Below are 24439 nucleotides of genomic sequence, written 5' to 3' on the forward strand. Positions count from 1 at the left end.
GGGTAGAATAAAAAGGATAAGAGGAATCCATTTGCAGGGCAAAGGCCATAAAGACTGGAAGGACTAACAGTTCTTTGTTATATAAGAGGTAAAATATATGCCTCCTTAATAATTTCACTGTCCCCTTTTGGGCCATATAAAAGATGTTTTCCTTTCTACTTCAGACAGTTCTCCCCTGTGGGACAATAGCTTTTACTTTCTTTAAAGCACTGGTTATATAACCGAAGGTAAAGGAAAGGCCTTTGCTTAGGGGAAGTATTCAGTTTGGGGGGTTACTCACTGGGGCCGGATTTCAACTTATACCACCTATTCTATGAGACCTTGAAGTTCTGCACTCTGCCTATAAAGAAAGTGATAGGAATATTGTCTGGGAGGCGGTGGTGGAGATTACTGAGATGTCCTGTGGAAGGAGCCAGGATAAAGTAGGTATTCAGTTAAATTGTAGTAAAGGTAATAAAAGAAGCAGCTAGTGTTTGTTAGATTCACCAGCTAATACTCTTTCAAGGGATTTGTTTTCTAGTTTTCCTCCTAGGTATTACATTCAAATGGAAATTTTTTTTCTTGTAGCTGTCTCCTGCCTTAAGAAACCGGTTTACAGAAATATGGTGCCCACAAAGCACAAATCGTGAAGATTTAATTCAGATTATCAGCCATAATCTTCGTCCAGGATTATCTCTTGGCAGAGTAGATCATAAAGGTAAGAGCTTTCATGTGGTAAATGTAATACCCAAACTTCTGAAGCTAATCGAAAATAGAAATCATGTCTTAGAAAATAGGAATAGGTCTAAGGATTTCATTTAATCAAAATCAGAAATAATACTGAAATACTTTAAAAATCTATATTAAAGTTTTTTTTTTTTTTAAGATTTTATTTATTTATTTGACAGATAGAGATCACAAGTAGGTAGAGAGGCAGGCAGAGAGGAGGAAGCAGGCTCCCCGCTGAGCAGAGAGCCCAATGAAGGGCTCGATCCCAGAACCCTGGGATCATGACCTGAGCCGAAGGCAGAGGCTTTAACCCACTGAGCCATCCAGGTGCCCCTATATTAAAGTTTTATTTATTAATTAAAAAAATTTATCTTTGAGAGAATGCAAGTGCAGTGGGGGTAGGGTCAGAGGGAGATAGGGAGAGAAAATCCTGAAGCAGACTCCCTGCTGAGTGCAGAGCCTGACAAAGGGCTTGATCTCATGACCCTGGGATCATGACCCCACCCAAAATCAAGAGTCCCATACTCAACAGACTGAGTCACACAGGCTTCTCTGTCATCAATTAATTCATTATTAACTTTATTTAAAAATATTCTGGGTGGCTATCCCCTCCCCCCCGCTTGCTCTCTATGAAAAGAATTTTTTAAATGTTCTTTTCATTATAAGCGTTTTCAAACTTAAGGAAATAGAAGAATAGTATTAAGAAACTTCTGTATACCTCAAAACTCTGAGATCGAGAGTCACATGCTCTACCAACTGAGCCAGCCAGGCACCTCAGTCATTTTACATATTAGTATTTATTACTACATTTATAACATGGATTCCTGTTTTCTGTTACTTTTAATGTTTGTTATAAACAATGTATGAACCCATCCACTTTACCTCATTATTTTCTAATAATCAAGATTTAATTATCCTCTAACAGTAGAAAAGTTGTCCTTTAAGTCCTTGTTTTACTTCAAAATTATTCCACCCTGAAATGTCCATCCAAGTACTCATGCTTAATGTTTAGTTGCTGAAACAGCATTTAATTGCTTTCCTCATTGTCACTGGATTTTTCCCCTTGAGTTATCATTTTAAGTTCTTTCTAAAGATTTGTGGGTTTTTTCATAATTAGTTTATTTCTTCTGACTAGATAGTTTCTTCTAAGTAATTTGCAGTAGAGCCTTGAAGGCTCTTGCTGAATGGTCCACTTTATATTATAGCAGTGCTGATTTCTCCCTGTCGTATTTAAAAAACAAAACAAAAACAATGTTCTTTCATACTCATACTTCTTAGATAAGTGTTTATTGTTGACTTTAGGAGTTATATAAAGTGTTTTATTAAACTTAAATTGACATTAATCTCTATTACTTAAGAAGTATTTTGTTTCCAAATATTTTACAATATGAAATTGTGATAGTTAGACTGGTCCTTTAACTTAAATCATGAAACAAAATTTATGAATCCTCTGATTTGTTGAATTCTGATGGATGGATGCATTGATTTAATAAAACAAAAAACCTGAACTAAGTGCCACTGAAGCGGCACCTGGATGTCTCAGTCGGTTAAGCATCTGCATTCAGCTCAGATCATGATCCTAGTGACCTGGTCATGATCCCAGTGTCCTGGGATCAAGTTCTATATTGGGCTTCCTGCTCCATGGGGAGTCTGCTTCTCCCTCTCCTTCTGCCCCTTTCCCTGCTCATGCTCTCTCCCTCTCTCCTTTTTTTGCTCTCTTCCTCTCTCAAAGAAAGAAAGAAAGAAAGAAAATCTTTTTAAAAATGCCACTGAAAATATGGCATCCTTATTCCTGTGAATCAGTTTAAAAAACGATAAAATTTATATATTTTCTAAAATCATTGTGTCTTGACTTCACAATTCTATCTGAAGATGAAACAAATGAATATTCTTTTGAGCAGTTTTCAGGATTGCTTCTTAGGCTGTAATTCTCAAAGTGGTTTTTCTTTTTTGGTAAGTGTGGAATGCTATTCATGAATCTCGAGGGAATGTAATAAAAGCAATGGAACCCTCTCTTTAGAAAAAGCGGTAATGGACTTTCACAAAAATTTGCATATAATCTTATGGAGCACAGAACTCTCTTAGGGCATCTCTGGATCCCATGTTACAAAACCCTCTTGGGAGTGTTCAATACGGCTACTTCTAAGCAACTGCCTTTGTGTCCTTATGTCTTAGGGGCTGACATAGCGGAGGTGATGTTGGATTTCATTGATTGGCTTACCCACCAGGAATTTGGCCGAAGATGTGTGGTCAGTATCAGAGATATCCTGTCCTGGGTTAACTTCATGAACACAATGGGGGAGGAAGCTGCTTTGAAAAGGCCAGAGACCATCTCCACTGTGACATCATTTGTCCATGCTGCATGCCTGGTGTACATAGATGGAATAGGTTCAGGTATGTTGTCTGTTAGCTGGTGTGGGGACAAGGGGGTTAGGGTAGAGGGGAGTATGAAATGGAGCAAACCCAGACCTCCAACCTCTGACCCAGATACTTTAAAAAAATCACTTACTGGGGCGCCTGGGTGGCTCAGTGGGTTAAAGCCTCTGCCTTCGGCTCAGGTCATGATCCCAGAGTCCTGGGATCGAGCCCCACATCGGGCTCTCTGCTCAGCAGGGAGCCTGCTTCCTCCTCTCTCTCTGCCTGCCTCTCTGCCTACTTGTGATCTCTATCTGTCAAGTAAATAAATAAACAAAATCTTAAAAAAAAAAAAATCACTTACTGTAACATTTCTGAGACCAAGAATGGATTTTATTTTCTTTCTACTCTTTTTGAGAGATGACTGTTACAAAAGATAGGCTGCAACTTCTCATTGCTTATAGGCTAGGGACTTGGTAAACATGAAGTGGTTATTACGAGTAAAAAGAAGACTGTTGGAAATGCCCTTGCTCCTGAAGGAGTGGATAATTCTTTTTTTTTTAATTATTATTAACATACAGTGTATTATTTGCTCCAGGGGTAGACTCACAGGTCTGTGAATTGTCATTTCACAGCACTCTCCATAGCACATACCGTCCCCAGTGTCCACAATCCAGTCCTTGGACTGGATAATTGTTACCATGAATGTTCATTTATAGTTATTGCCTGAATCCTTTAGTTTGTTTGTTTTTTAAGTTACTGTAAGCTCATAATATTCAGTATTTAAGTTCTGTTTTTTTTTAGCAGTGAAGATTAGAGATATAAACGAATATAATCAGCAGTACCACATTAATCCATCCTACGTCCAGGCTGATTCATCCTGGAGTGCGTGGGTGCTTTACTGAATTAGCGGCTGCCAATCTGTCAATTGTGGGGATCCAGACTTTTGCCTTCGGACTATCTACAGTAGTGATTGCATTTTGGGTTAACTTCAGCAAGAACCTCATTTCCCCTGGAAACCACCCAAGCGCTCCTGATGAGCAGTTGGGAAGCTTGGTGTCATGTCGTGCTGTTGTTTGATGTACCGATTCTCTGTCTTTTAGGGGCAACTTCCTCAGGGTTTGGTACGGCTCTCTTGGCTCGCAAAGAATGTCTGAAATTCCTACTCAAGAAACTTTGCAAGATAGTGCGACTTACTGAGTGTCAAAAAAACGAATTGAAGATTTATGACCGACTCAAGGCCAAAGAATTTACTGGAATAGATAACCTTTGGGGAATTCATCCATTTTTTATACCAAGGGGTAAGAATGATTTTAAGTAAATGAAGATTCTACTCTTGTAGATCATAGGTACTTGACTTTTACTGTGACTTTTAGTGTATCCTATGCATGATTATTTTTAAACTAGTTATCTGAATTAGAATTTGACTTGGTATAACCAACTATAATTTCATAAATAATTAAAAACAGATAACCGACATAAAAATAGGGGCAAGTACAGTCTTTAATCTGTGAATAAATTTTCTTTAAAAAATGCATTTATTTTTAATTTGGTGCTCAGAACAAGAGCTTTCCTATAGTGGTAATTCAACCCATAATGTATCAACTATAGATCCTCATCACTGCTTACCAAAATAGTTTTGTGAGCCCTTGTGGGCAGGAATTGTGTCCCTATCTTCCTGTTCCTGACACCTGAGATGTTTTCTAGCAGCCAAAGGCATTCAGAAAATGTCTGATGATTGAGTGAATGGATGAATGAGTGAATGATTAAATGGAAAACTCACGTGGGTTTCAGTTGGAATCCTTGCTCTCTTTCTTACTAGATTGCTCTTACCAAGTATTTAAATGAGGTAGATTAGAGATCTTAGAAGGCATTAGTAATTTTTCAGATTATTGCTTCTGTAGCAGGGTCATCTTTTTCTTTTCCTTTCCTCCCACCTTACATTAATAATTGTTGAATGCCTGAAACGCTTAGAGGAACAGTGGCAGTGACTGAGGGTTCAGTGGTGAACAAAACCAGCCTAGATTCCTGGCCAAACGGAGTATCACCCTTTTCCCTCTCTCTCTTCAGTAGTACTCTTCATCCCCGATGGTACATTCAATGATCTAATTTCCCTAAGTCATCATCATAATATTCAGGACTCTCATGTAGGAGCTATATGTTAGTGACCTGGGACAAAGGTGTTCCTTGCTTCTGCTTCCACAGCTGAGGTAATTGATGTTAATCCTAGCCCTCCAAACTGGTATAGAAAAGTTTCTTCCAGGAGATGCAGTGACACAAATGTTAAGCCCTATAAAACTATTATTAGTCTGCAGTTCAGCTAGATTATGGGTTAAAGATGCATCCTGAATTTTCTTGGAGGCCTAAAAACCTTGGATGAAATTACTTCTGTGGAAACACACACTGTGGCCTACACACTGAACTTACACTTGACTCTTAAACAGATAGGGCACGTGGGTGGCTTAGTGGGTTAAGTCTCTTCCTTTGGCTCAGGCCATGATCTCAGGGTTCTGGAATCGAGTTCGGCATCGGGCTCTCTGCTCAGCAGTGAGCCTGCTCCCTCCCCCCCCGCCCCCGCCCACCTGTCTCTCTGCCTTCTTGTGCTCTCTCTCTCTCTGTCAAATAAATAAATAAAATCTTAAAAAGAATATACTTACTTGTAAAGGTAAATTTTGCAAGTACATGTAGTAATTCCAGGTGTAGGTTGTAAAAGGAGGAACATGTGCTTGCAGTTAGACCTATGTAAGTGAGTATATACTTAGGTATAAGCGCTGGAGAGACCTGAGTAGTAGGCACAGTTGAATAACGTATGCTGCTGGCTATTCCTTCAAAGGATTTTATAACCTGAAAGTGGGGAAATGTTGAAACAGGGCTGAGCATTTTCACTATAGATGGTGCTTCGCTCACTGAAAGTCTGTTTGTTAGATTCTTAAAATCTTGGCATTGACATGTAAGTGTGATTTGGTTGACGTCCAGCTAATATGTGGCTTTTCTTTTCTCTGCTTAAGGACCTGTCCTTCACAGGAATAATGTTGCCGACTATGCACTCAGTGCAGGCACCACAGCTATGAATGCCCAAAGGCTCTTAAGAGCTACAAAACTGAACAAACCCATTCTCCTGGAGGGCTCCCCTGGTGTGGGCAAAACAAGTTTGGTGGGAGCATTAGCAAAGGCTTCAGGCAACATCCTTGTTCGAATCAACTTGTCAGAGCAGACGGTAAGCTTAGTCATCCTGCAGCTGATGAGGATGAGTATAGGGAGTAATGTTTGTATCTGTTTATAGAGTTTCTTAATCAGAAATAATTAGGACATTTTCAGAATCCCAAACATTTCATGGTGATAAAGACTACAGCAACATGACCTTCCAAACTAAGTCTCCTTTTAGATTTATTTATAACTGATATCTGTAATATTATTCTCTCGATGCTTTAATTTCATTGTCTTTTGAGAGATAATTGCCCAATTCAGTATTTATTATAACAGAGCCTTCTTTATTTTTGTCCTTTCTAAAAATGTAATAGGAATAAAATCTCCTTTAAATACTCTCACAGGACAAGAGGTGACAAATAAGACTCTCCAGTAGTGGGGTCTGGGAGCAGGGCCTGGGCATTGCTACTGGTCTTTGTTTTATTTTTATTTGTTTTGTTTTGTGTAAAGCTCACTAATTAATTTCCAAGTATAGCGACAGTTAAGAACTGATCTAGAGCTCCAGCTCCAATCAACTGATAAGTTGCAGTGTTGTGGTGAGAAGGTCCTTGGAGGCATGTCTGGGGTCCTGGTAAAGAGCGCTAGGATTGATTAGTTCTGTCTTGGAATAAAAAGGAAAAGCGGCATAAGGCCCAAGAATTTATCATGTTAGATTTAGGGTCTTGGGATCTAGTTAATTCTTTTATGTAATATTGACTTTTCCTCCTTTCTGCCTCCTCTCAAAGGACATCACAGACCTGTTTGGAGCAGATCTACCTGTTGAAGGAGGCAAGGGAGGAGAGTTTGCCTGGCGAGATGGTCCGTTGCTGGCAGCTCTGAAGGCAGGCCATTGGGTTGTGTTGGATGAGGTGAGAGAGCTATCCGTCATGCCAAGCATAGGGTCACAATGGGAAAAGCAGTCATACTTTTATATTGCTAAGGCATACCTTACTTTTCATATAATTAGGTCATGCTGTTTTGCTAGTACAGACAAATTTCTAACGAAGAAAAGTCCTCCACGGTTCCTTTGAAGAATAAGAAAAGTCACTTGTCAGAAAGCATATCTAGAAACCCTTGTATATACAAGCCACTGACACCTGCTGTTATAAGCCAGCTTCCAGAGAAAAACTGTCCTCTTCACTGGTTTATTCTTTGGTGTCTGGCTGGCTTTGTATTTTGTATTTATTTCATGGGTTTTTTACAGTGTCAACCACATGTTTTATAAGAGCAACAGAGAGACTGCAGGAAGTTATCTTAAGAGACATAAAAAAAAAAGTGGTGAGAAAATGGTCAGTGTTACATGTGCCTTATGGGTAAGTTATTGACTGGAAGAACAGAGCCCCTCATGATACCTGGGATAAATGCTGAAACTTAGTGACCAGCAGGCAGCTGGAGTGTACAGAAATAAAAAATTTAAAGCTATGGGCAATGGCATCTAGTCATATGCCTTATTAATCCAGGAAAAGGCTGGGAAGTAGTGGTGAAGTTTAAATGATTGGTGTGACCAGAATGTTGTGGATAGAACTTTTAAGACTGGCCCCAGCGGCTCTCCAAGATTTAGATGTCTTTGGGTCTGAAGTTGGAGGCCAGGCTATGGGGTTACTTTTCAGCTGAGCTTCTTCCTACTTCTCATAGTAGGAGAGTGGTGAGTCCTATCTCCCTGATTTTTGGAAAAAGATGCCTGGTAGTATTATATTCTTTAGCCAGGGGGAAAAATGCTCAGTTTTAAAGCTTAAGGCCTCAGACCATAGTCCTGTTGGGTGGAAATGCATCCAGGTGACCCAAGACATTTTTTTTTTTAATTATTTATTTGACAGACAGAGATCACAAGTAGGCAGAGAGGCAGGCAGAGAGAGAGAGGAGGAAGCAGGCTCACCGCTGAGCAGAGAGCCTGATGCAGGGCTCGATCCCAGGACCCTGGGATCATGACCTGAGCCGAAGGCAGAGGCTTTAACCCACTGAGCCACCCAGGCGCCCCGACCCAAGACATTCTTAACTAAGTCACATTTAAGAGTAGCTTTTAGAGTTTTACATGTTTGGGAATATTCCGTGGATTTTGTGCTTTGTAGTGTTCATGTAAACATGACACTGGAAATTCTGATAGAATCTGGGGTTTTTTTTTTGTCCCTTTGCATTTTATTGATTTCTCATTTTCCTAATTGAATTTCCTATGTTACCTTAAAACTACCATACTTTGCATCCCTGAGCTGTAAACTCTGCATCTGAAGACCTCCATTCAGCTCTTTTCATTTTTGGCACAGAAACTCCTTGTATTTGTTCTTGTTCACAAAAATGTTGGTGAACATTAGCCATGTCGATCTACTTTATGTAGTTTATATCATGACTTTGAAACCCATTCAGAGATTTCATTCAGTATTTTAGCTGGAGAAGATAATTTAAGTATATAAAGAGCAGTCTTCATCTTTAAAGATCTCACAGTGCAAAAATGAGATCTGTGTACTGGCATGTTTTTTTGGTAAGCTGGGATGTACAAGTCTGTATAGGTGAATACAATGGATGTCCAACTCTTGGTTTTGGCTCAGGTCATGATCTTGCAGTTATGGGATGGAGCCCCATGGCAGGCTCTGTGTGCAGCAGGGTGTCTGCTGGAGATTCTCTTTCCCCTGCCTTTCCCTCCCCCCACTTTGTCTCTCTCTCAAAAAATGAATAAATCTTAAAAAATGGAATGTTATCAGTACTGTTTGAGCTTCTTCCTCCTGAAGACAATACTATTCTGGTTTTATACATTTTTTTTTATAGTTATATAGCATATGTAATAAATATATATACTTTGTTCAAATAGCTCAACCTGGCTTCTCAGTCTGTATTGGAAGGACTCAATGCTTGTTTTGACCACAGAGGAGAAATCTATGTTCCTGAGTTGGGAATGAGTTTTCAAGTACAGCATGAAAAGACGAAGATTTTTGGGTGTCAAAATCCTTTTAGACAAGGAGGTGGGAGGAAAGGCTTGCCAAGGTCTTTCCTTAACAGATTCACTCAGGTAAGATTTGCTGTTGCCATGGAGACCGAAGGTGGAGTGTTGGGGCTGTTAGGGCTGAGGCACATACCTATGAGGATGCTCACTGTGAGAATGAGAGAGCATCGATTTAATGATCTGTTTCTCAATTCCATGTCTCTGTATGGTGAATATTAATGTGACTGATTCCCATCATCACTTCTCTTCAGGTATGTGTCCCTTTGTCTCCAGTCCTGGAAAACCGGTGTGTTATCAGTTAGTGGAGGGTAAGATAACCACCCCTCCAGGAATTCCATTACTATCCTCAGGAGCAAGACCAGTTTTTTACCTTTCCAGGTGTCTACGTGATCTATTAAAATACTGAAAATTTTTTTATGATGAAAATAATGCATTTTAGTTAAAGTAAGAAGGAAAAGAAAACTACCAGAAGAATAAAAAATCCAGTATTCTCCATACCAGAGTCAATCATTATTAACATTTGATGTCTTTCTTACTATCTTTATTCTCGTTTGCAGAGGTTGGAGAGTGTGTATGTGTATCTATACACATATGCTTACTTGTTTTAATATTTATTTGTCAAAATTTGACTAGCCTATGGATTTGGAAATGGCTCTGGATGTTGGCTTTCTTTGATGTCCCTTTTCATAATTCACTGAGGATCTTTTCAGAATAATTTATTATGAGGAATTTCAAACATACTGAAAAGTTGAAAGTTGAGATTTTGAAGTAACTGCTCCTATGCCTTACCATCTAGTTTTGAGGACATAATATACATAGGAAATTTAAAAAGACAGAAATGCTTAAAAATAAAAACAAATACACTTAAGTTGTATGTTATCTTTTTTTCTTTAATTCATTAGAGTGGAGCTAACAACAAAACCTCTGTTGCCCTGTATTTCAAATATTTTACAGGATTCTGTATCCTAAAAATGTAAGAAAAGAGATTTCTCTAACAATTTTTATGTATTTCTAAACTGAGGTACTGTTACTTTGGTGTTAAATAACAATTTTACTTTGTAATTGGTAGTTCTTCCTGGTATTCAGTAAAGAGAAGCAATAGTATTTCTTCATGTTCTTTATGGATTCTGTAGGTCTTTGTGGACCCCCTTACAGTAATTGACATGGAGTTCATTGCTAGTACTCTGTTTCCAGCCATTGACAAAAATATTGTTAAGAAGATGGTTGCTTTCAACAACCGAGTAAGTACCTACTTGTATTAATTGTTTTTTATTTTCATGCTGTAATAGAACCATCATTTTTTCATTGTGGGACACTATCAAATTTATCAGTCTCTCTAAAATAAATCACATTGAATTGTAGATGTTTCTGCTGGAAAAAAAAATACTCATTTGAGGATTATGGTTATTAAGATCTTGTCAGTGTTAATGCCTACAAGAGTATTCCTGGTTTATGAGACTGACGCGCTACCTACTGCGCTAACGAGGCACCTAAGAGTATTCCTGGTTTAGATGTGTGGGTTGGTAAAAAGAGACTTGGTATCAAACCTAATTTCTGTTTCAGATTATGTATGCATTTGTAGTACATTGATAGTACTTAATGCAGTGTGCTTAGCAATGGGACATGTTTCCCAATAATGGTGTTTTCTTTTTAGATTGATCATGAAGTGACTATTGAGAAGAAATGGGGGCAAAAAGGAGGACCCTGGGAATTCAACCTTCGGGACCTTTTCCGCTGGTGTCAGTTGATGCTAGTTGACCAGTCCCCTGGGTGTTATGATCCTGGTCAGCATGTGTTTTTGGTCTATGGTGAGAGAATGAGAACTAAGGAAGACAAAGAAAAGGTGAGTTTCATACTTGTTCTTTGTGTTTCTTTCCATCTGTAAGTTGATTTCTTCCTAAGGGAGAGAAAGGGCATACTCACTAATTAATACTAAACTCACTAAAGCTGCTTAGAAATTAGAAGTTAAGGAAAGAGCTCTTTCCGTCAGTCTCTTCCCAGCGGCGGCAGCAATGGATTATGCAGACAGGGCCAAGATGAAACCTTGAGACCTTCGTGGCAAGAAGGAGGAGCTGCTTAAACTGCTGGAAGAGCTGAGGTGAAGCCATCCCAGCTGCACATTGCCAGAGGGACAGGTGGCATGGCTTCCAAGCTCTCCAAGGTCCAAGTTGTTGGCGGATCCATTGCCAGTGTTCTCACAGTCATCAACCAGAAAGAGAACTAAGGCAGGAAATTCTACAAAGGTAAGAAGTGCAAGCCCCTGGGTCTGCGGCCCAAGAAGACATGCGTCACGTGCCGCTGGCTGAACTAGCACGAGGAAGAGCTGAAGACCGAGAAGCAGCCGCAGAAGGAGCAGCTCTACCCACTGAGGAAGTACATGGTCGAAGCTTGAGCACTGGTGTCAATAAAACACAAACTGGGGGAAAAAAGTTAAGGAAGGAAACTGAAGGTTCACCTACCTCAGTGTCTCAAAGTGCAGAGTAATTTGCTTCAGAGTACATACTTCATTTATCCATCTGAATCCCTTTACTGCAAACCTCCTTTAAACAGTATTGCCCCCCAGTAATAAAGAACTAGGTCTTTAGCCTCTTTCAAGGTGCAAAGGGGAGAAACAGGAGGAGACAAGTGATACTCAGTAGAGGGGGTCAGTTTTCCATTTTTTAAAGAAACTTTGAGTTACAAAGTCTTTAATCTACAAAGTGTAAGTAGGTACACAAAAGAATATTCTGTATCTGAATGGAAATAAAAATACCTCTTTGTAAACAGTAAATAACACTAGAATTCCTAGCTTAATAAACTAATAATGTGTTCGTTTTGTTTTGTGGTATTTAAAGTCCAGTCTCACAGAATATTCACAGTAGCTACAGGCAGGAGGCACTGTCCTGACCTCTTAACCAATGAGGACTCAATGCCCACAGTCATGGAGTATCACCTATAGTGAGTGGTAGAGCCAGCACTCCAGCCTAGAACTTTGCTTTCATATCCCAGTTGCAGCCAAATGTTGACTCATTCATTATGTACAAGTGCCTTTAGTCATTGTATTAGGACAAAATATTCATCTAGTTTTTTTTCTTATTTTTAAATTTTATTTATTTATTTTTAAAGGTTTTATTTATTTATTTGACAGACAGAGATCACAAGCAGGCAGAGAGGCAGGCAGAGAGAGGAGGGAGCAGGCTCCCCGCTAAGTTGAGAGCCTGATGCGGGACTCTATCCCAGGACCCTGGGATCATGACCTGAGACAAAGGCAGAGGCTTTAATCCACCAAGCCACCCAGGCGCCCCTCACCTAGTTTTTTAAAATATAATTTCATTATATATAATTCATATACCATCAACTAGTAATTTTATTTTCTTCATCTGCTTACTACTTATACTGTATTCATTGTGGCCAGATGCTGGCTAATTATTGGGTATTTGATGTTAGTCAGATGGAATGTCAGTGTAAGGTATGGAAGGTTTTCTTCGTTTCTCTATGTTAATTATTGAATTCACACGGACACACATCCAAAGTGAGGGAAAATAGTAATAGGAGAAGGGCCTATCAAGGCTGGAAGAGTTTGAGTAAATTGAATCTGTCTTTATAAAACTAAACCAACTACACTGTGAAAGTATTTATAATTTTAGTTCTGGTAGACTGTCAGGGAGTGGAGAGTATAATATGCTTTGGAGTACAAATGCAAGATCATCAAACGCCTGGTCACAAAAGTATGTGACAGGAACACTTTTCTCCTGTGCTGCTTTTTGACTCCTCATCAAGGTTTGGTACTGATAATGATTTTATCTTTATTACTTTTTTCCTGATATTTCTCAAACTCATTAATTTTTTTAGTTGAGGTATAATTAGCATTCAACATATTATTTTCAGGTGAACACAATGATTCAGTATTTGTATACATTGTGAAATGACCACTGCAGTAAGTCTAACACACATTACCTTACATAGTACAAAAGACTTTTTTTTTTTAAGATTTTATTTATTTATTTGACAGACAGAAATCACAAGTAGGCAGAGAGGCAGGCAGAGAGTGAGGAGGGAAGCAGGCTTGCTACTGAGCAGAGAGCCCAATGCGGGGCTCGATCCGAGGACCCTGGGATCATGACCTGAGCCGAAGGCAGAGGCTTTAATCCACTGAGCCACCCAGGGGCCCCGAGACTATTTCTTTTGATGGCAACTTTAAAATCTGTTTTCATAGCAATTTTCAAATAATGCAATACAGTATTATTGACTATAGTCACCATGCCATACATTCTATTCCTAGAACTTAAAAATAATAATATTTTTATCTTCTGACTAAAGTCCATTGTACAGTGATTAATATTAGTATTACTGCTTTGTTAGAAACATGCAACTTGGTATACATATTCTGGGTGGCTGGAATTTTTTGTGCTGCTCTGGGCTAAATTAGTGTATTTTATACACCCTTAGCTTTTCTCCCTGCCCCAACTCCTCTTAAAAAGAAATCCAGAAAAGAAGTAGGGCTAATGGCAAGTTTTCTAATTGTGTTTCTAATAAGGAAGGGATAACTGAATATAAATAATCAGATAACTAGCATTGGTCGTCATTCTAGTTATTTATATATATAGTTATTTATATAACTTAGGCTAAAATGGTGTTTTCGAGTGAGACTGGCTTGGATTTAAAAATCACTTACTAACCATTAGTAAATCCTTATAACTCTCCTGAATTCTATTTTCCATATCTATAAAGTGGAAATGATACCTATTTTGCAAGGCTGTAAGAATCAGAATAATCTGTTAAAGCATGTCTACAATGTTTGGCACATAGTAGGTGCTCACGAAATTGTCAGTGTTCTTTATAATCTTCAGGCTACTAGTCTCTTCTGCCTTTTTAGGTGATATCTTGGATGATGATTGATTTTTTCATCTGTAGATTTGCCATAATATCCATGACTTTAATTTATGATACATTCTCAACTGGAATCTCAAATAGTTTACTAGATGACTGTTCTTTGCTTGGGTTCCAGTTTGCTTTCATCCTCAAGATTTAGTTTAATATAATCTGTAAGAGGAAGTTTATAAGAGAAAATTCAAAAGGATAAGAAAATTGTGACTAGTGTTCACTCAGAGTATTCTGACTCTTGTTATTGTGTATGTTATCTAGAAGGTTTGGCTAGAATTTGGTGGAATGGTTTGCACTTTAATTGTATTGTCTTCATTTAGGTCATTGCTGTATTCAAGGATGTGTTTAATTCAAGTACCAACCCATACATGGGAACCAGACTATTTCATATTACTCCCTATGATGTTCAGGTGAGGCATGTAGGAATATTTTCTATTTTACATTTTCCTTTGATTTCCTCTGTTCCCACAACTAGACACACTTGTGAAATCTCACTGGCATGTCTTTTTCAGCTGGGCTACTCAGTCCTTTCCCGTGGCAGTTACGTTCCTCTCCTGTCCCGCCGTCCCCTATCACTTCTGCACCAGTCGTTACGGTCTCTGGAATCTATTATGAAGTGTGTGCAGATGAGCTGGATGGTCATCCTTGTGGGGCCAGCCTCTGTGGGCAAGAGTAGCCTGGTCCAGCTTCTGGCACACCTTACTGGTCACACATTAAAGATCATGGCTATGAACAGTGCAATGGACACTACAGAGCTTCTGGGTGGATTTGAGCAGGTAAACGGTCTGTCTTCACTTTTTTGGGCAAAACACATATAATGCTGTGGTCTGACTGATGGTCTTTTGTGTTGGTGACTACAAGTAGTCTTTTGTTTTTTGTTTTTTGCTTCTTAATTTAAAAGAGTATTCTTTTGACTCTGGCCAGTGGCTATAATGGGTTTGTGCTCTGGAAATTTCAGGTTGATCTTACGCGGCCGTGGAGGCAGCTCCTAGAAAAGGTGGAGGGCACTGTAAGGGCACTGTTAAGAGACAGCCTCCTTATCAGTGCTGATGATGCAGAAGTAGTGCTGCGAGCCTGGAGTCACTTCGTTCTGACCTATAAGCCCAAGTGTCTTGGAGATGGTGGTAAAGGTATCACAATGGAGATTGTCAACAAGCTGGAAGCAGTATTATTGCTCATGCAGCGACTCAACAATAAAATCAACTCCTACTCTAAGGCAGGTGTGTGTATTTGGATGTGTGTATCAGATATGTAGGTAGCATTGTCCATATATAGGTAGTAATATATTTGTAAGGTAATATCTGTAATTTTTTTTTACCAATGTGTAATATATATATAACTCCTATATCTCAATGGCAAAATTACAAGCAAACCCATTAAAAACTGGGCAGAGGGTCTAAACAGACATTTTTCTGAAGACCTATAGATAGCCAACAGGTACGTGAAATTATGCTCATAATGATTGAGGGAAATAGAAATCAAAACTGGAGTAAGAGATCACCTCACACCTATTAGAATGGCTATAATCAAATAAGAAACAACAAGTGTTCACAAGCATGTGGAGAAAAGGGAACCCTTGTGCACTACTTGTGAAAAAGTAAATTTGTATAGCCACAATGGAAAACAGTACAGAAGTTCCTCAAAAAACTAAAAATGGGGGCACCTGGATGGCTCAGTGGGTTAAGGCCTCTGCCTTTGGCCCAGGTCATGATCTCAGGGTCCTGGGATCAAGCCCCGCGTTGGGCTCTCTGCTCAGTGCAGAGCCTACTTCCTTCTCTCTCTCGATGCCTGCCTCTCTGCCTATCTGTGATCTTTGTCTGTCAAATAAATAAATAAAGTCTTAAAAAAAAACAAAACTAAAAATGGAACTACATATGATCCAGCAATTCCACTTCAGGGTATTTAGCCTAAGAAAATGAAAACACTAACTTGAAAAGATATATATATATATATATATATATATATATTTTGGATATTAGTCCCTTATCGGATATATGACTTGCAAATATTTTCTTCCATTCAGTAGATTACCCTTTCATTTTGTTGATGGTTCCCTTGTTGTTCCAAAACATTTTAGTTTGATATAGTCCTACTTGTTTATTTTTGTTTTTGGTGTCATATTTAAAAAGATCATCACCAAGGCCTGTGTCAAGGAACTCACCACTTACATTTTCTTCTAGGAGTTTTATGGTCTCAGGTCTTTCATTCAAGTCTTTAATCAATTTTGAATTTTTGTATGTAGTATAGGACAAATGGTACAGTTTTATTCTCTTGTATGTGGCTACCTAATTCCCCCAGAACTGTTTTAATTGAAGAGATTTTCCTTTCCTCATTGTGTATTCTTGGTTCCCTTGTAAATTAATTGACCATATATGTGTGGGTTTATTTCTGGGCTCTCTTTTCTGTTTCACTGATGGATGTGTCTGTTCTGATGCCAGTATCATGCTGTCTTAATTACCTTAGCTTTGAAATATGGTTTGAAATAAGGGAACCCAATGCCTCCAGCTTTGTTCTTTGTTTTAAGATTGCCCTGGCTATTTGGGTCTTCTGAGGTTCCATACAAATTTTAGCCTTATTTGTTCTATTTTGGTGAAAAATACACTGGAATTTTGATAGGGATTATATTTAATCTGTATATTGCTTTGGATAGTATGGACATTTTAACAATATTCGTCCAGCCCATGAACAGGGGATATCTATCCATTTATTTATGTCTTCATCAGTTTCTTAATGGCTCAGAGTTTCCAACATGATCTTTCACCTCCTTGGTTAAATTTATTCCTAGGTACTTTTTTTTATGTGAGTGTAAATGTGATTGTTTCAGTTGAACTTTCTGATAGTTTATTATTAGTGTATAGAAACACAATGGTTTTTTGTATATTGGTGTTGTATCCTGCAACTTCACTCAATGTATTTATTCTGTGTGTGTGTGTGTGTAGGGTTTTCTGTAGGTAGTATTATGTCATTTACAGATAGTGACAATTTTCCTTTCCAGTTCGGTTGCCTCTTATTTTTCTCTCCTAATTACTCTGGCCTGGAATTCCATTATTGTCTTGAATAAAATGGTGAGAGTAGACATTCTTGTCCTGTTCCTGATCTCAGAGAAAATGCTTTTAGGTTTTCATTGTTAAGTAATGATGTTTTCTGTAAGCTTGCCATATATAGCTTTTATTATGTTGATGCATATTCCGTCTATACCCACTTTTATATTAAGAGATTTTTTAAATCATGAATGGATGTTGAATTTTGTCAAGTGCTTTTTCTGCATCTACTGAAATAATCATATGATTTTTATCTTTCATTTTGTTAATGTGTGGTATCACATTGATTTGCAGATAGTGAACCATTCTTACATCCCTAGAATTAATCCCACTTGATCATAGTGTATGTTCTTTTTGCTTTGTTGTTGAATTTAGTTTGCTGATTGTTTTGTTGAGAATTTTTGGATCTATATTTATCAGTATTTATTAAGTAGGCTCCATGCCCAGTATGAGGCTTGAACTCATGACCCTCAGATCAAGAATTGCATACTCTAGGGACACCTGGGTGGCTCAGTGGGTTAAGCCTCTGTCTTTGGCTCAGGTCATGATCTCAGGGTCCTGGGATCAAGCCCTGCATTGGGCTATCTGCACAGCAGGGAGCCTGCTCCCCCCATCCCCCACCTGACTCTCTGCCTGCTTGTGATCTCTCTCTGTCAAATAAATAACTAAAATCTTAAAAAAAAAAAAAAAAAAAAAAGAACTGCATACTCTACCAACTGAGCCAGCCAGGCTGAAATTTTCTTGCGGCATCCTTGTCTAGTTTTGGTATCAGGGTAATGCTGACTTTATAAAGTGAGTTTGGAAAAGTTCCCTTTTCTTCTTCTTCTTCTTCTTCTTCTTTTTTTTTTTAAATTGGTGGAAGTGTTTTGAGAGGGGTGCCTGGGTGGCTGGATGGCTCAGTTGGTTAAACGTCTGCCTTTGGCTTAGTTCATGATCTCAGGGTCTGGGATCAAGCCCTGCATCAGGCTCCCTGCTCAGCAGAGAGTCTGCTTTTCCCTCTCTCTCTGACCCTTTTCTCTGCTCATGCTCTCTGCCTCAAAAAAAAAAAAAAAAAAAAAAAAAAGAAAGAAAAGAAAAGAGAAAAAAGGAGTTGTTAAAGAAAGATGGATAATTATTCTTTTTGAATGTTTGGTAGAATTTATCAACTTTATCTCCTTTCTGGGTGACACTGATTTATTTATTTATTTTTTATTTTTTTAAACATAAAATGTAAATGTATTTTTCTTTCAGGGGTACAGTCTATGATTCATTAGACTTACACAATTCACAGCACTGGGTGACACTGATTTATTATAGTCCCATGGGATCGGAACTCAAGCTCCGAGGCATCTCTGGGTAGTAACTATAAAAATTAGGGCCCGATGGGGCGCCTGGGTGGCTCAGTGGGTTAAACCCTCTGCCTTCGGCTCAGGTTGTGATTCCAGGGTCCTGGGATCGAGCTTTGCGTTGGGCTCTGCTCAGCGGGGAGCCTGCTTCCTCCTCTCTCTCTGCCTGCTTCTCTGCCTACTTGTGATCTCTCTCTGTCAAATAAACAAATAAAATCTTTTTAAAAAAAATTAGGGCCTGAGATTTATGTAAAAGACTTTCTGGGAGGTACTGGTGCTTCTGAGATCCACAGAGGAAGAGCACGAAGATGACACCTGCCAATCTTCTTCCCTGGAGAGTGTTCCAGCAGGCTCTAGGATGTATATGTTATATTAGATGCCTGCTCTTGAGGGTGTGTCTTTAACGCAAGTGCAATTGGTTGCCTCTGAGCTGGGCCCTGGGGTGGAGTCTTGAGTGTGTGAGCCCTTTCTCTGATTAGTCTTGTGCTCCTGGATGCAAGCCCTGTTGTTTTTAGAAGATAGATGTTTTGAAGGCTTGCCTTTCAGGCACGTGTTTTAAAAGTTGGGATTCCTGGGGCACCTGGGTGGCTCAGTTGTTAGGTCTGCCTTTGGCTCGGGTTATAATCCCAGGGTCCTGGGATCAAGCCCCGCATCGGCTCCTTGCTTAGTGGGAAGTTTGCTTCTCCCTCTCCCCCTGCTTGTGTTCCCTCTCTCACTATGTCTCTCTTTGTCCGATGTCTCGCTGTGTCTCTCTCTGTCAAATAAGTAAGTAAAATCTTAAAAAAAAAAAAAGTTGGGATTTCTATTGTGTGGTTCAAACCATTTGCTCCATAGTGAAAAGTTCCAGGTTTTCAGGTCCTTCCCAGTTGTGGGTCACAGCATGCTGGTGGGGGTTTATGGTGAGATTATTTCTCAGCCTTTCCTACCTGCTTCAGTGTAGCAGGTAGTTTTTTGTTTTGTTTTGTTTTGTTTTTCCCCCTCCATTTGCCTGGTATGTAGTTGTTACTCAACCAGACCTCAGGGTTTTCTTAGAGGAAGTTGTCCCATATGTAGCTGTCAATTCAGTGTGTGCATGGGGGTAGGGTGAGTTCAGGATCTTTCTACACTGCCGTGTTGAACCAGATCATTTTGATCTTTTCAAGCTTAATTTCAAGCTTTTTAAGGTCACTTCAGAGTAACCTTTACTTTAGGGCTAGGTTAACCCCACTTTTTTTTTTTTTTTTAAGATTTTATTTATTTATTTGACAGAGAGAGATCACAGGTAGGTAGAGAGGCTGGCAGAGAGAGAGAGGGAAGCAGGCTCCCTGCCGAGCAGAGAGCCCGATGTGGGACTCGATCCAAGGACTCTGAGATCATGACCTGAGTGGAAAGCAGCGGCTTAACCCACTGAGCCACCCAGGCGCCCCCCCCCCCACTTTTTTTTTTTTTAAATAAAGATTTTATTTATATATTTGACAGTGCACAAGCAGGGAAAGTAGCAGACAGAGGGAGAGGGAGAAGCAGGCTCCCCACGAGCAGGGAGCCTGATATAGGGCTCCATCCCAGGACTCTGGGATCATGACCCAAACTGAAGGCAGATGCTTAACTGACTGAGCCACCCAGCCACCCTGAGATTAACCTCACTATTTAGGCATCTCTGCCGAATGGCCTGTGTATTCAGTGGCATCTTTTCAGTGTGGCTGGTGGGAACTGGAGTGATACTCAGTCTTGTATGAACTCTGGGAATTTTCCAATCATAACTCCCAGCAGTTGTCCTTTCCTTGCGAGTTTTCCCATCCTTGTGGAGCCTCACCTTTTACCTGCACATGCAGACTGTTACTTAGCCCAAGACTTCAGAGGCCCTTATTTAGGTTTCTGGAACTCTGTAAGTAGCTCCTTCATCTCAAGTGCTCTGCCCTTCACTCTAGTTGTCTTGGCCTCCCTGAGTTCCAGTCTGTCCACTCAAATCAGTGAGACCTCTGTGGTTTGTTTGAAAGTTCCCTCTCCTGCTTTCCCTCTCCTAGAAATTGCTTCTAGGCAAAAACTGAGGACAATTACAGGGCTTGCTTTCTTCAGGTACCACAGCCCTGTGCTGTGCTGGAAGCAGCTGTTTCAAATATTTTGTATAGTTTTTTAGTTGTTAGCCATAGAGATAAAGTCGAACTCTTATTCCTCATGGGGTCCAGTGCATTATGCTCTGTGATAAGAATAAGAGTCATAGGCAGGTTCCAATAAAAAAGAACAGTTGAAAATTTTCTAGGGATGGGCTGTATAAACTATAAAGCACTAAGCAAATAAATAGCAGTTGTTACTATAATCCTATGATATGGTCTTTAGGAAGAAAGCCTGGTTTAATGACATTGATTTTCATTGTGCCAGCTTTTACTGCCCTTTCATTTGATAAAAATGCAGTCATAGGTGGGAGACATTATTCTCCTTGTGCCATTTGAGAAACTGTAACCAAGAGTATTTACCTTTTCTGTCACCTTTGAGTCACCTCTACCTATCCATTAATTCAGAAAGCCATTAAAAAGTATTTTCTGCTACCAGACCTAATTTTTTTTAACTTGTTTTGTTAAAACAAAAACAGAAACCTTTATCTATAGTTCATTACAAAACTTTTAGAACTTGGCCCTAAGTTTCCAATTTTCTTTTAAAAAACTCTTAGGGGTTTTTGTTTGTTTTTCTTTCTTTTTTTTTTTTTTATTGCCATGGTTTGAAATTAAGTGCTGTGGCTGACATTTCAGAGTTCGCCAAACTTGTGGAAGAGTTCCGAAATTTTGGTGTGAAGCTTCTGCAGTCCACCAGCGGCCGCAGCCGTGGCACATTTGAATGGGTTGACAGCATGTTGGTTCAGGCTCTGAAGTCTGGAGATTGGCTTTTGATGGACAATGTTAACTTTTGCAAGTAAGGACCTTCTGCTTCATCACAAGATTGAAATTTGGGATATGCTTGTCAAAGTAGAACCCCAGCTGGACGTTCTGGCATTTTGAACCCATTGTTAGCTAGAAACATATCCTCAACCATATTCTGTAGACTGATGCCTGTTGAGAAGGAAGGTAGTTGTCATTAGCTGCAAGATTTTAGTTCTGTCTGACTGTTTTGAGCTAAATTGAAGGCTAACAGAATTGGATTACTTTTCCAACCATTTTTGAGGTAGACCTTTTTATTTAACATCAAAAATACTCTTTTTGTTAGGGGCATTCTTGAGGGCAGATTTTTGAAATGGAGGATCTTTTACAGGGCAGACATTTAGTAAATGTGCATCAGTGTGTCTTGCTTTGATTCTAAAGTAAGGACAGAGATATCATAAAACTGCCATAACACACGGCATAATAGAAACTACTCCAGGTCCAGTGATGGGTTTCTCTACCTGGAGCGTTTTTCAAAAGATTTGAATTGAAATCCACTTGCCTTTACATTGATTTGATAATGTTGGGAAGTTGGGGAGATGGAAGGGGAAAGAGAAAAGAAAGAGCTATATCATGGGACAATTTTCCTTAATTTATTTAATCATGGAACAAATATTTTGTATATTTACTGTGTATGAATCTCTGGGCAACATGCCTTGGGGAGTGAAAAGGGGGATGGACGGGGAGAGAGCGAGCACAGTTCTATATGGGGAAGAGGTCCTTGCTGAAGGAGGACATGGGTCGGGAACAGAGGGAGGCCTGCACAAGGAAAAGTAGAACCAGTGTAGCGCGTCAGTCTGTCACCATTGTATTTGAATTCTTTGTGCAGCCCATCAGTGCTGGATCGTTTGAATGCTTTGCTTGAACCTGGAGGTGTTCTCACTCTTAGTGAGAGAGGAATGATAGATGGATCCACTCCCACCATAACACCAAATCCCAATTTCAGGTATTTGTGCCTCTTAAGTTTCTTCTAAGAATCTGACTCCCTTAGTGGGGGAGGTGGACATTCAGTAGGACCTTCTTACATGTTATATTTATGCATCCAGTCATAAGTATCTTCACCTACTTATTGATTCAGTTAATACATATTTATGGTGGCTTTGCTATTTGCCAGACTCTGGGAGTTCATCAGTAAGCAAGAGGGGCCTCCTGGCTGTCTCAGTAGGTAGAGCATGTGACTCTTGATCTCAGGGTTGTGAGTTCAGGCTCCATGTCGGGCACAAAGCTTACTTTAAAAAATGAAATAATAAAAAATAAACAGAGGCAAGATCCTTGCAGTGGGTTGGGGCTAAAGGGTAGAAGCGGGAAACTGAACATGAGTCTTTTCCAGTCGTTCAGGTAAGATATGTGATAGCTTTGACTAGGATGGCCATATGAATGGGATTTGCTGTTGGATGTGTGGGTTGAAAAAAAGAAGCAGCAAGGATTTTACCTGAATTTTTGGCTTGAGTAATTGGGTAAATATGGGAACCATTTATTGAGAAAGGGAAGACTGGCAAAGGAGCAGGTTTGACATGGGGAAGGTCAGCAGGGAATCCGCTGTGTAGCGTTGGAGGTGTCAGGCGACTAGGCGGAGGTGTTGCTGGACATTGAATATATGAAGGTAATTGTTTCAGGAGAATACATTGCTCTCTTTTCTGATCCCTGTAGGTACGTTAGAATGATGAATTAGCACTATCTGATTTGGGGAATATCTGAAAATAAGAATTTTAACATTCTCAGATAGCTTTAAAGGTGCGCTGGATAAATAATAGTTCCTAAAGAGAGTAGGTCTAGAGAAATTGATGTTGCTATAGTGATGCGTTTCGGCACTAGAAGGTGGAACACGGGTGAAAATAGCAGACTTTGAGTTAGTGGTATCTCCCTTGATAAGCTCCCTGAAGAGGAGCCACCTAGGATTTGCCCTCACTAATTGTTGCTGAACTACATCATTGGTTGCAACTGGGAGTTTAATTTATTTTTCTTTGAATTACTCTATTACTAGACTTTTTCTCTCAATGGATCCTGTTCATGGAGAAATATCCCGAGCTATGAGGAACCGTGGACTTGAAATCTACATTTCAGGAGAAGGGGATGGGAACATCCCAGATGACCTGGATATGAAAGTTCTGCTGCACAGCCTTGGGTTGGTGGGGGATAGTGTGTGCAACAGCCTTTTGGCTCTACACACAGAAATCCAAAGCACTGTAGTAGGTAAGGTGCTTGACTTCTAGGCCTCTGCAGAGTTTTATTCCCCTAGAAATTCTTACGTTATTCCATTTGACTGCTAACCTAGGAGTTCTTAAATTTAGTATACATGCAAATAGAAATTACCAGAAAAGTGTGTTAAAAATGTATATGCGCTGATGTCCTTCTTTCCCCTAAGAGATTGGGTTCAGCAAGTCTGGGTGAGGCACAGAAATTAATATTTTAAAGAAGCTTCCCAGGTAGTTCTGATGGATTTATTTGACACCCTTATTTTAAGGAATACTGCTTTAAGCACTAAAATTTGTAAAGTTTGTTCCTCTTATCTGTAGGGTGGTCATTGAGTCTTTTGAAGGTAGAATAAAGAGAGAACTTTAAGCTGCTTAAAACAGGTTTTACTTCTTATAAATGTCCAAATATACAGGAATAGGCAAGAGTAATAGCAAAGGTAATGATAAAAAAATGACATGCTATCTACTAAGTAACTGCTGTGTGTTAGGTACGATGTCAGTTGCTTTTTTAGTCTTCACATTAGTTCTTCAGAGCAGGTTTTCATTTTATAGATAGGGCTCAGGGAGGTTGAGTAATTCATCAAAGCCAGTGAAGTTTCATTGTAGTTCTGTTGGATTTTAAAACACATCGTCCATTATGAGGCCATGCTCATTTTGCTACTTCACTGTGTATCAACTTTCGATTAAGGATATATTTTATCAGGCTTTGTCATACTTGTAATTGTCACTTTCCAGCAATATACTTTTGATAGCCAAAAAGGGAGGGGGGAGGCAGAATAGGGAAGGAATATGAATGTTCCCACAAGTCTATAATGTGCTACTGAGACCCTAGATTCCACTTAGAAGGTTTTCTAAGGGTAAGTATTGGGTGGATTTGAGTGGAACGAAGTTTGATGTGAAGATGAATTTATCTGTTTTCATTGGACATTTTATAGAATCT

General features: G+C 39.4%; 1 protein-coding gene across 2 annotated transcripts in view; it reads left to right on the plus strand.

The window, feature by feature from the left end:
- MDN1 (midasin AAA ATPase 1) overlaps positions 1 to 24439 on the plus strand; it is a 167406-nt gene that overhangs the window by 77466 nt on the left and 65501 nt on the right. For both annotated transcript variants that reach the window (XM_082730557.1, XM_082730558.1), the window contains exons 33-46: positions 568 to 697; positions 2884 to 3102; positions 4167 to 4364; positions 6072 to 6280; positions 6996 to 7118; positions 9053 to 9250; positions 10318 to 10425; positions 10839 to 11027; positions 14368 to 14457; positions 14560 to 14823; positions 15006 to 15267; positions 21140 to 21299; positions 22134 to 22250; positions 23289 to 23497. In XM_082730557.1, the coding sequence (XP_082586683.1) occupies positions 568 to 697; positions 2884 to 3102; positions 4167 to 4364; positions 6072 to 6280; positions 6996 to 7118; positions 9053 to 9250; positions 10318 to 10425; positions 10839 to 11027; positions 14368 to 14457; positions 14560 to 14823; positions 15006 to 15267; positions 21140 to 21299; positions 22134 to 22250; positions 23289 to 23497 (2476 nt within the window). The remainder of the gene's footprint in view (positions 1 to 567; positions 698 to 2883; positions 3103 to 4166; positions 4365 to 6071; positions 6281 to 6995; positions 7119 to 9052; positions 9251 to 10317; positions 10426 to 10838; positions 11028 to 14367; positions 14458 to 14559; positions 14824 to 15005; positions 15268 to 21139; positions 21300 to 22133; positions 22251 to 23288; positions 23498 to 24439) is intronic.

Source organism: Mustela nivalis (assembly GCF_964662115.1).
Source record: "Mustela nivalis genome assembly, chromosome: 5".
In the NCBI taxonomy this organism is placed as follows: Eukaryota; Metazoa; Chordata; class Mammalia; order Carnivora; family Mustelidae; genus Mustela; species Mustela nivalis.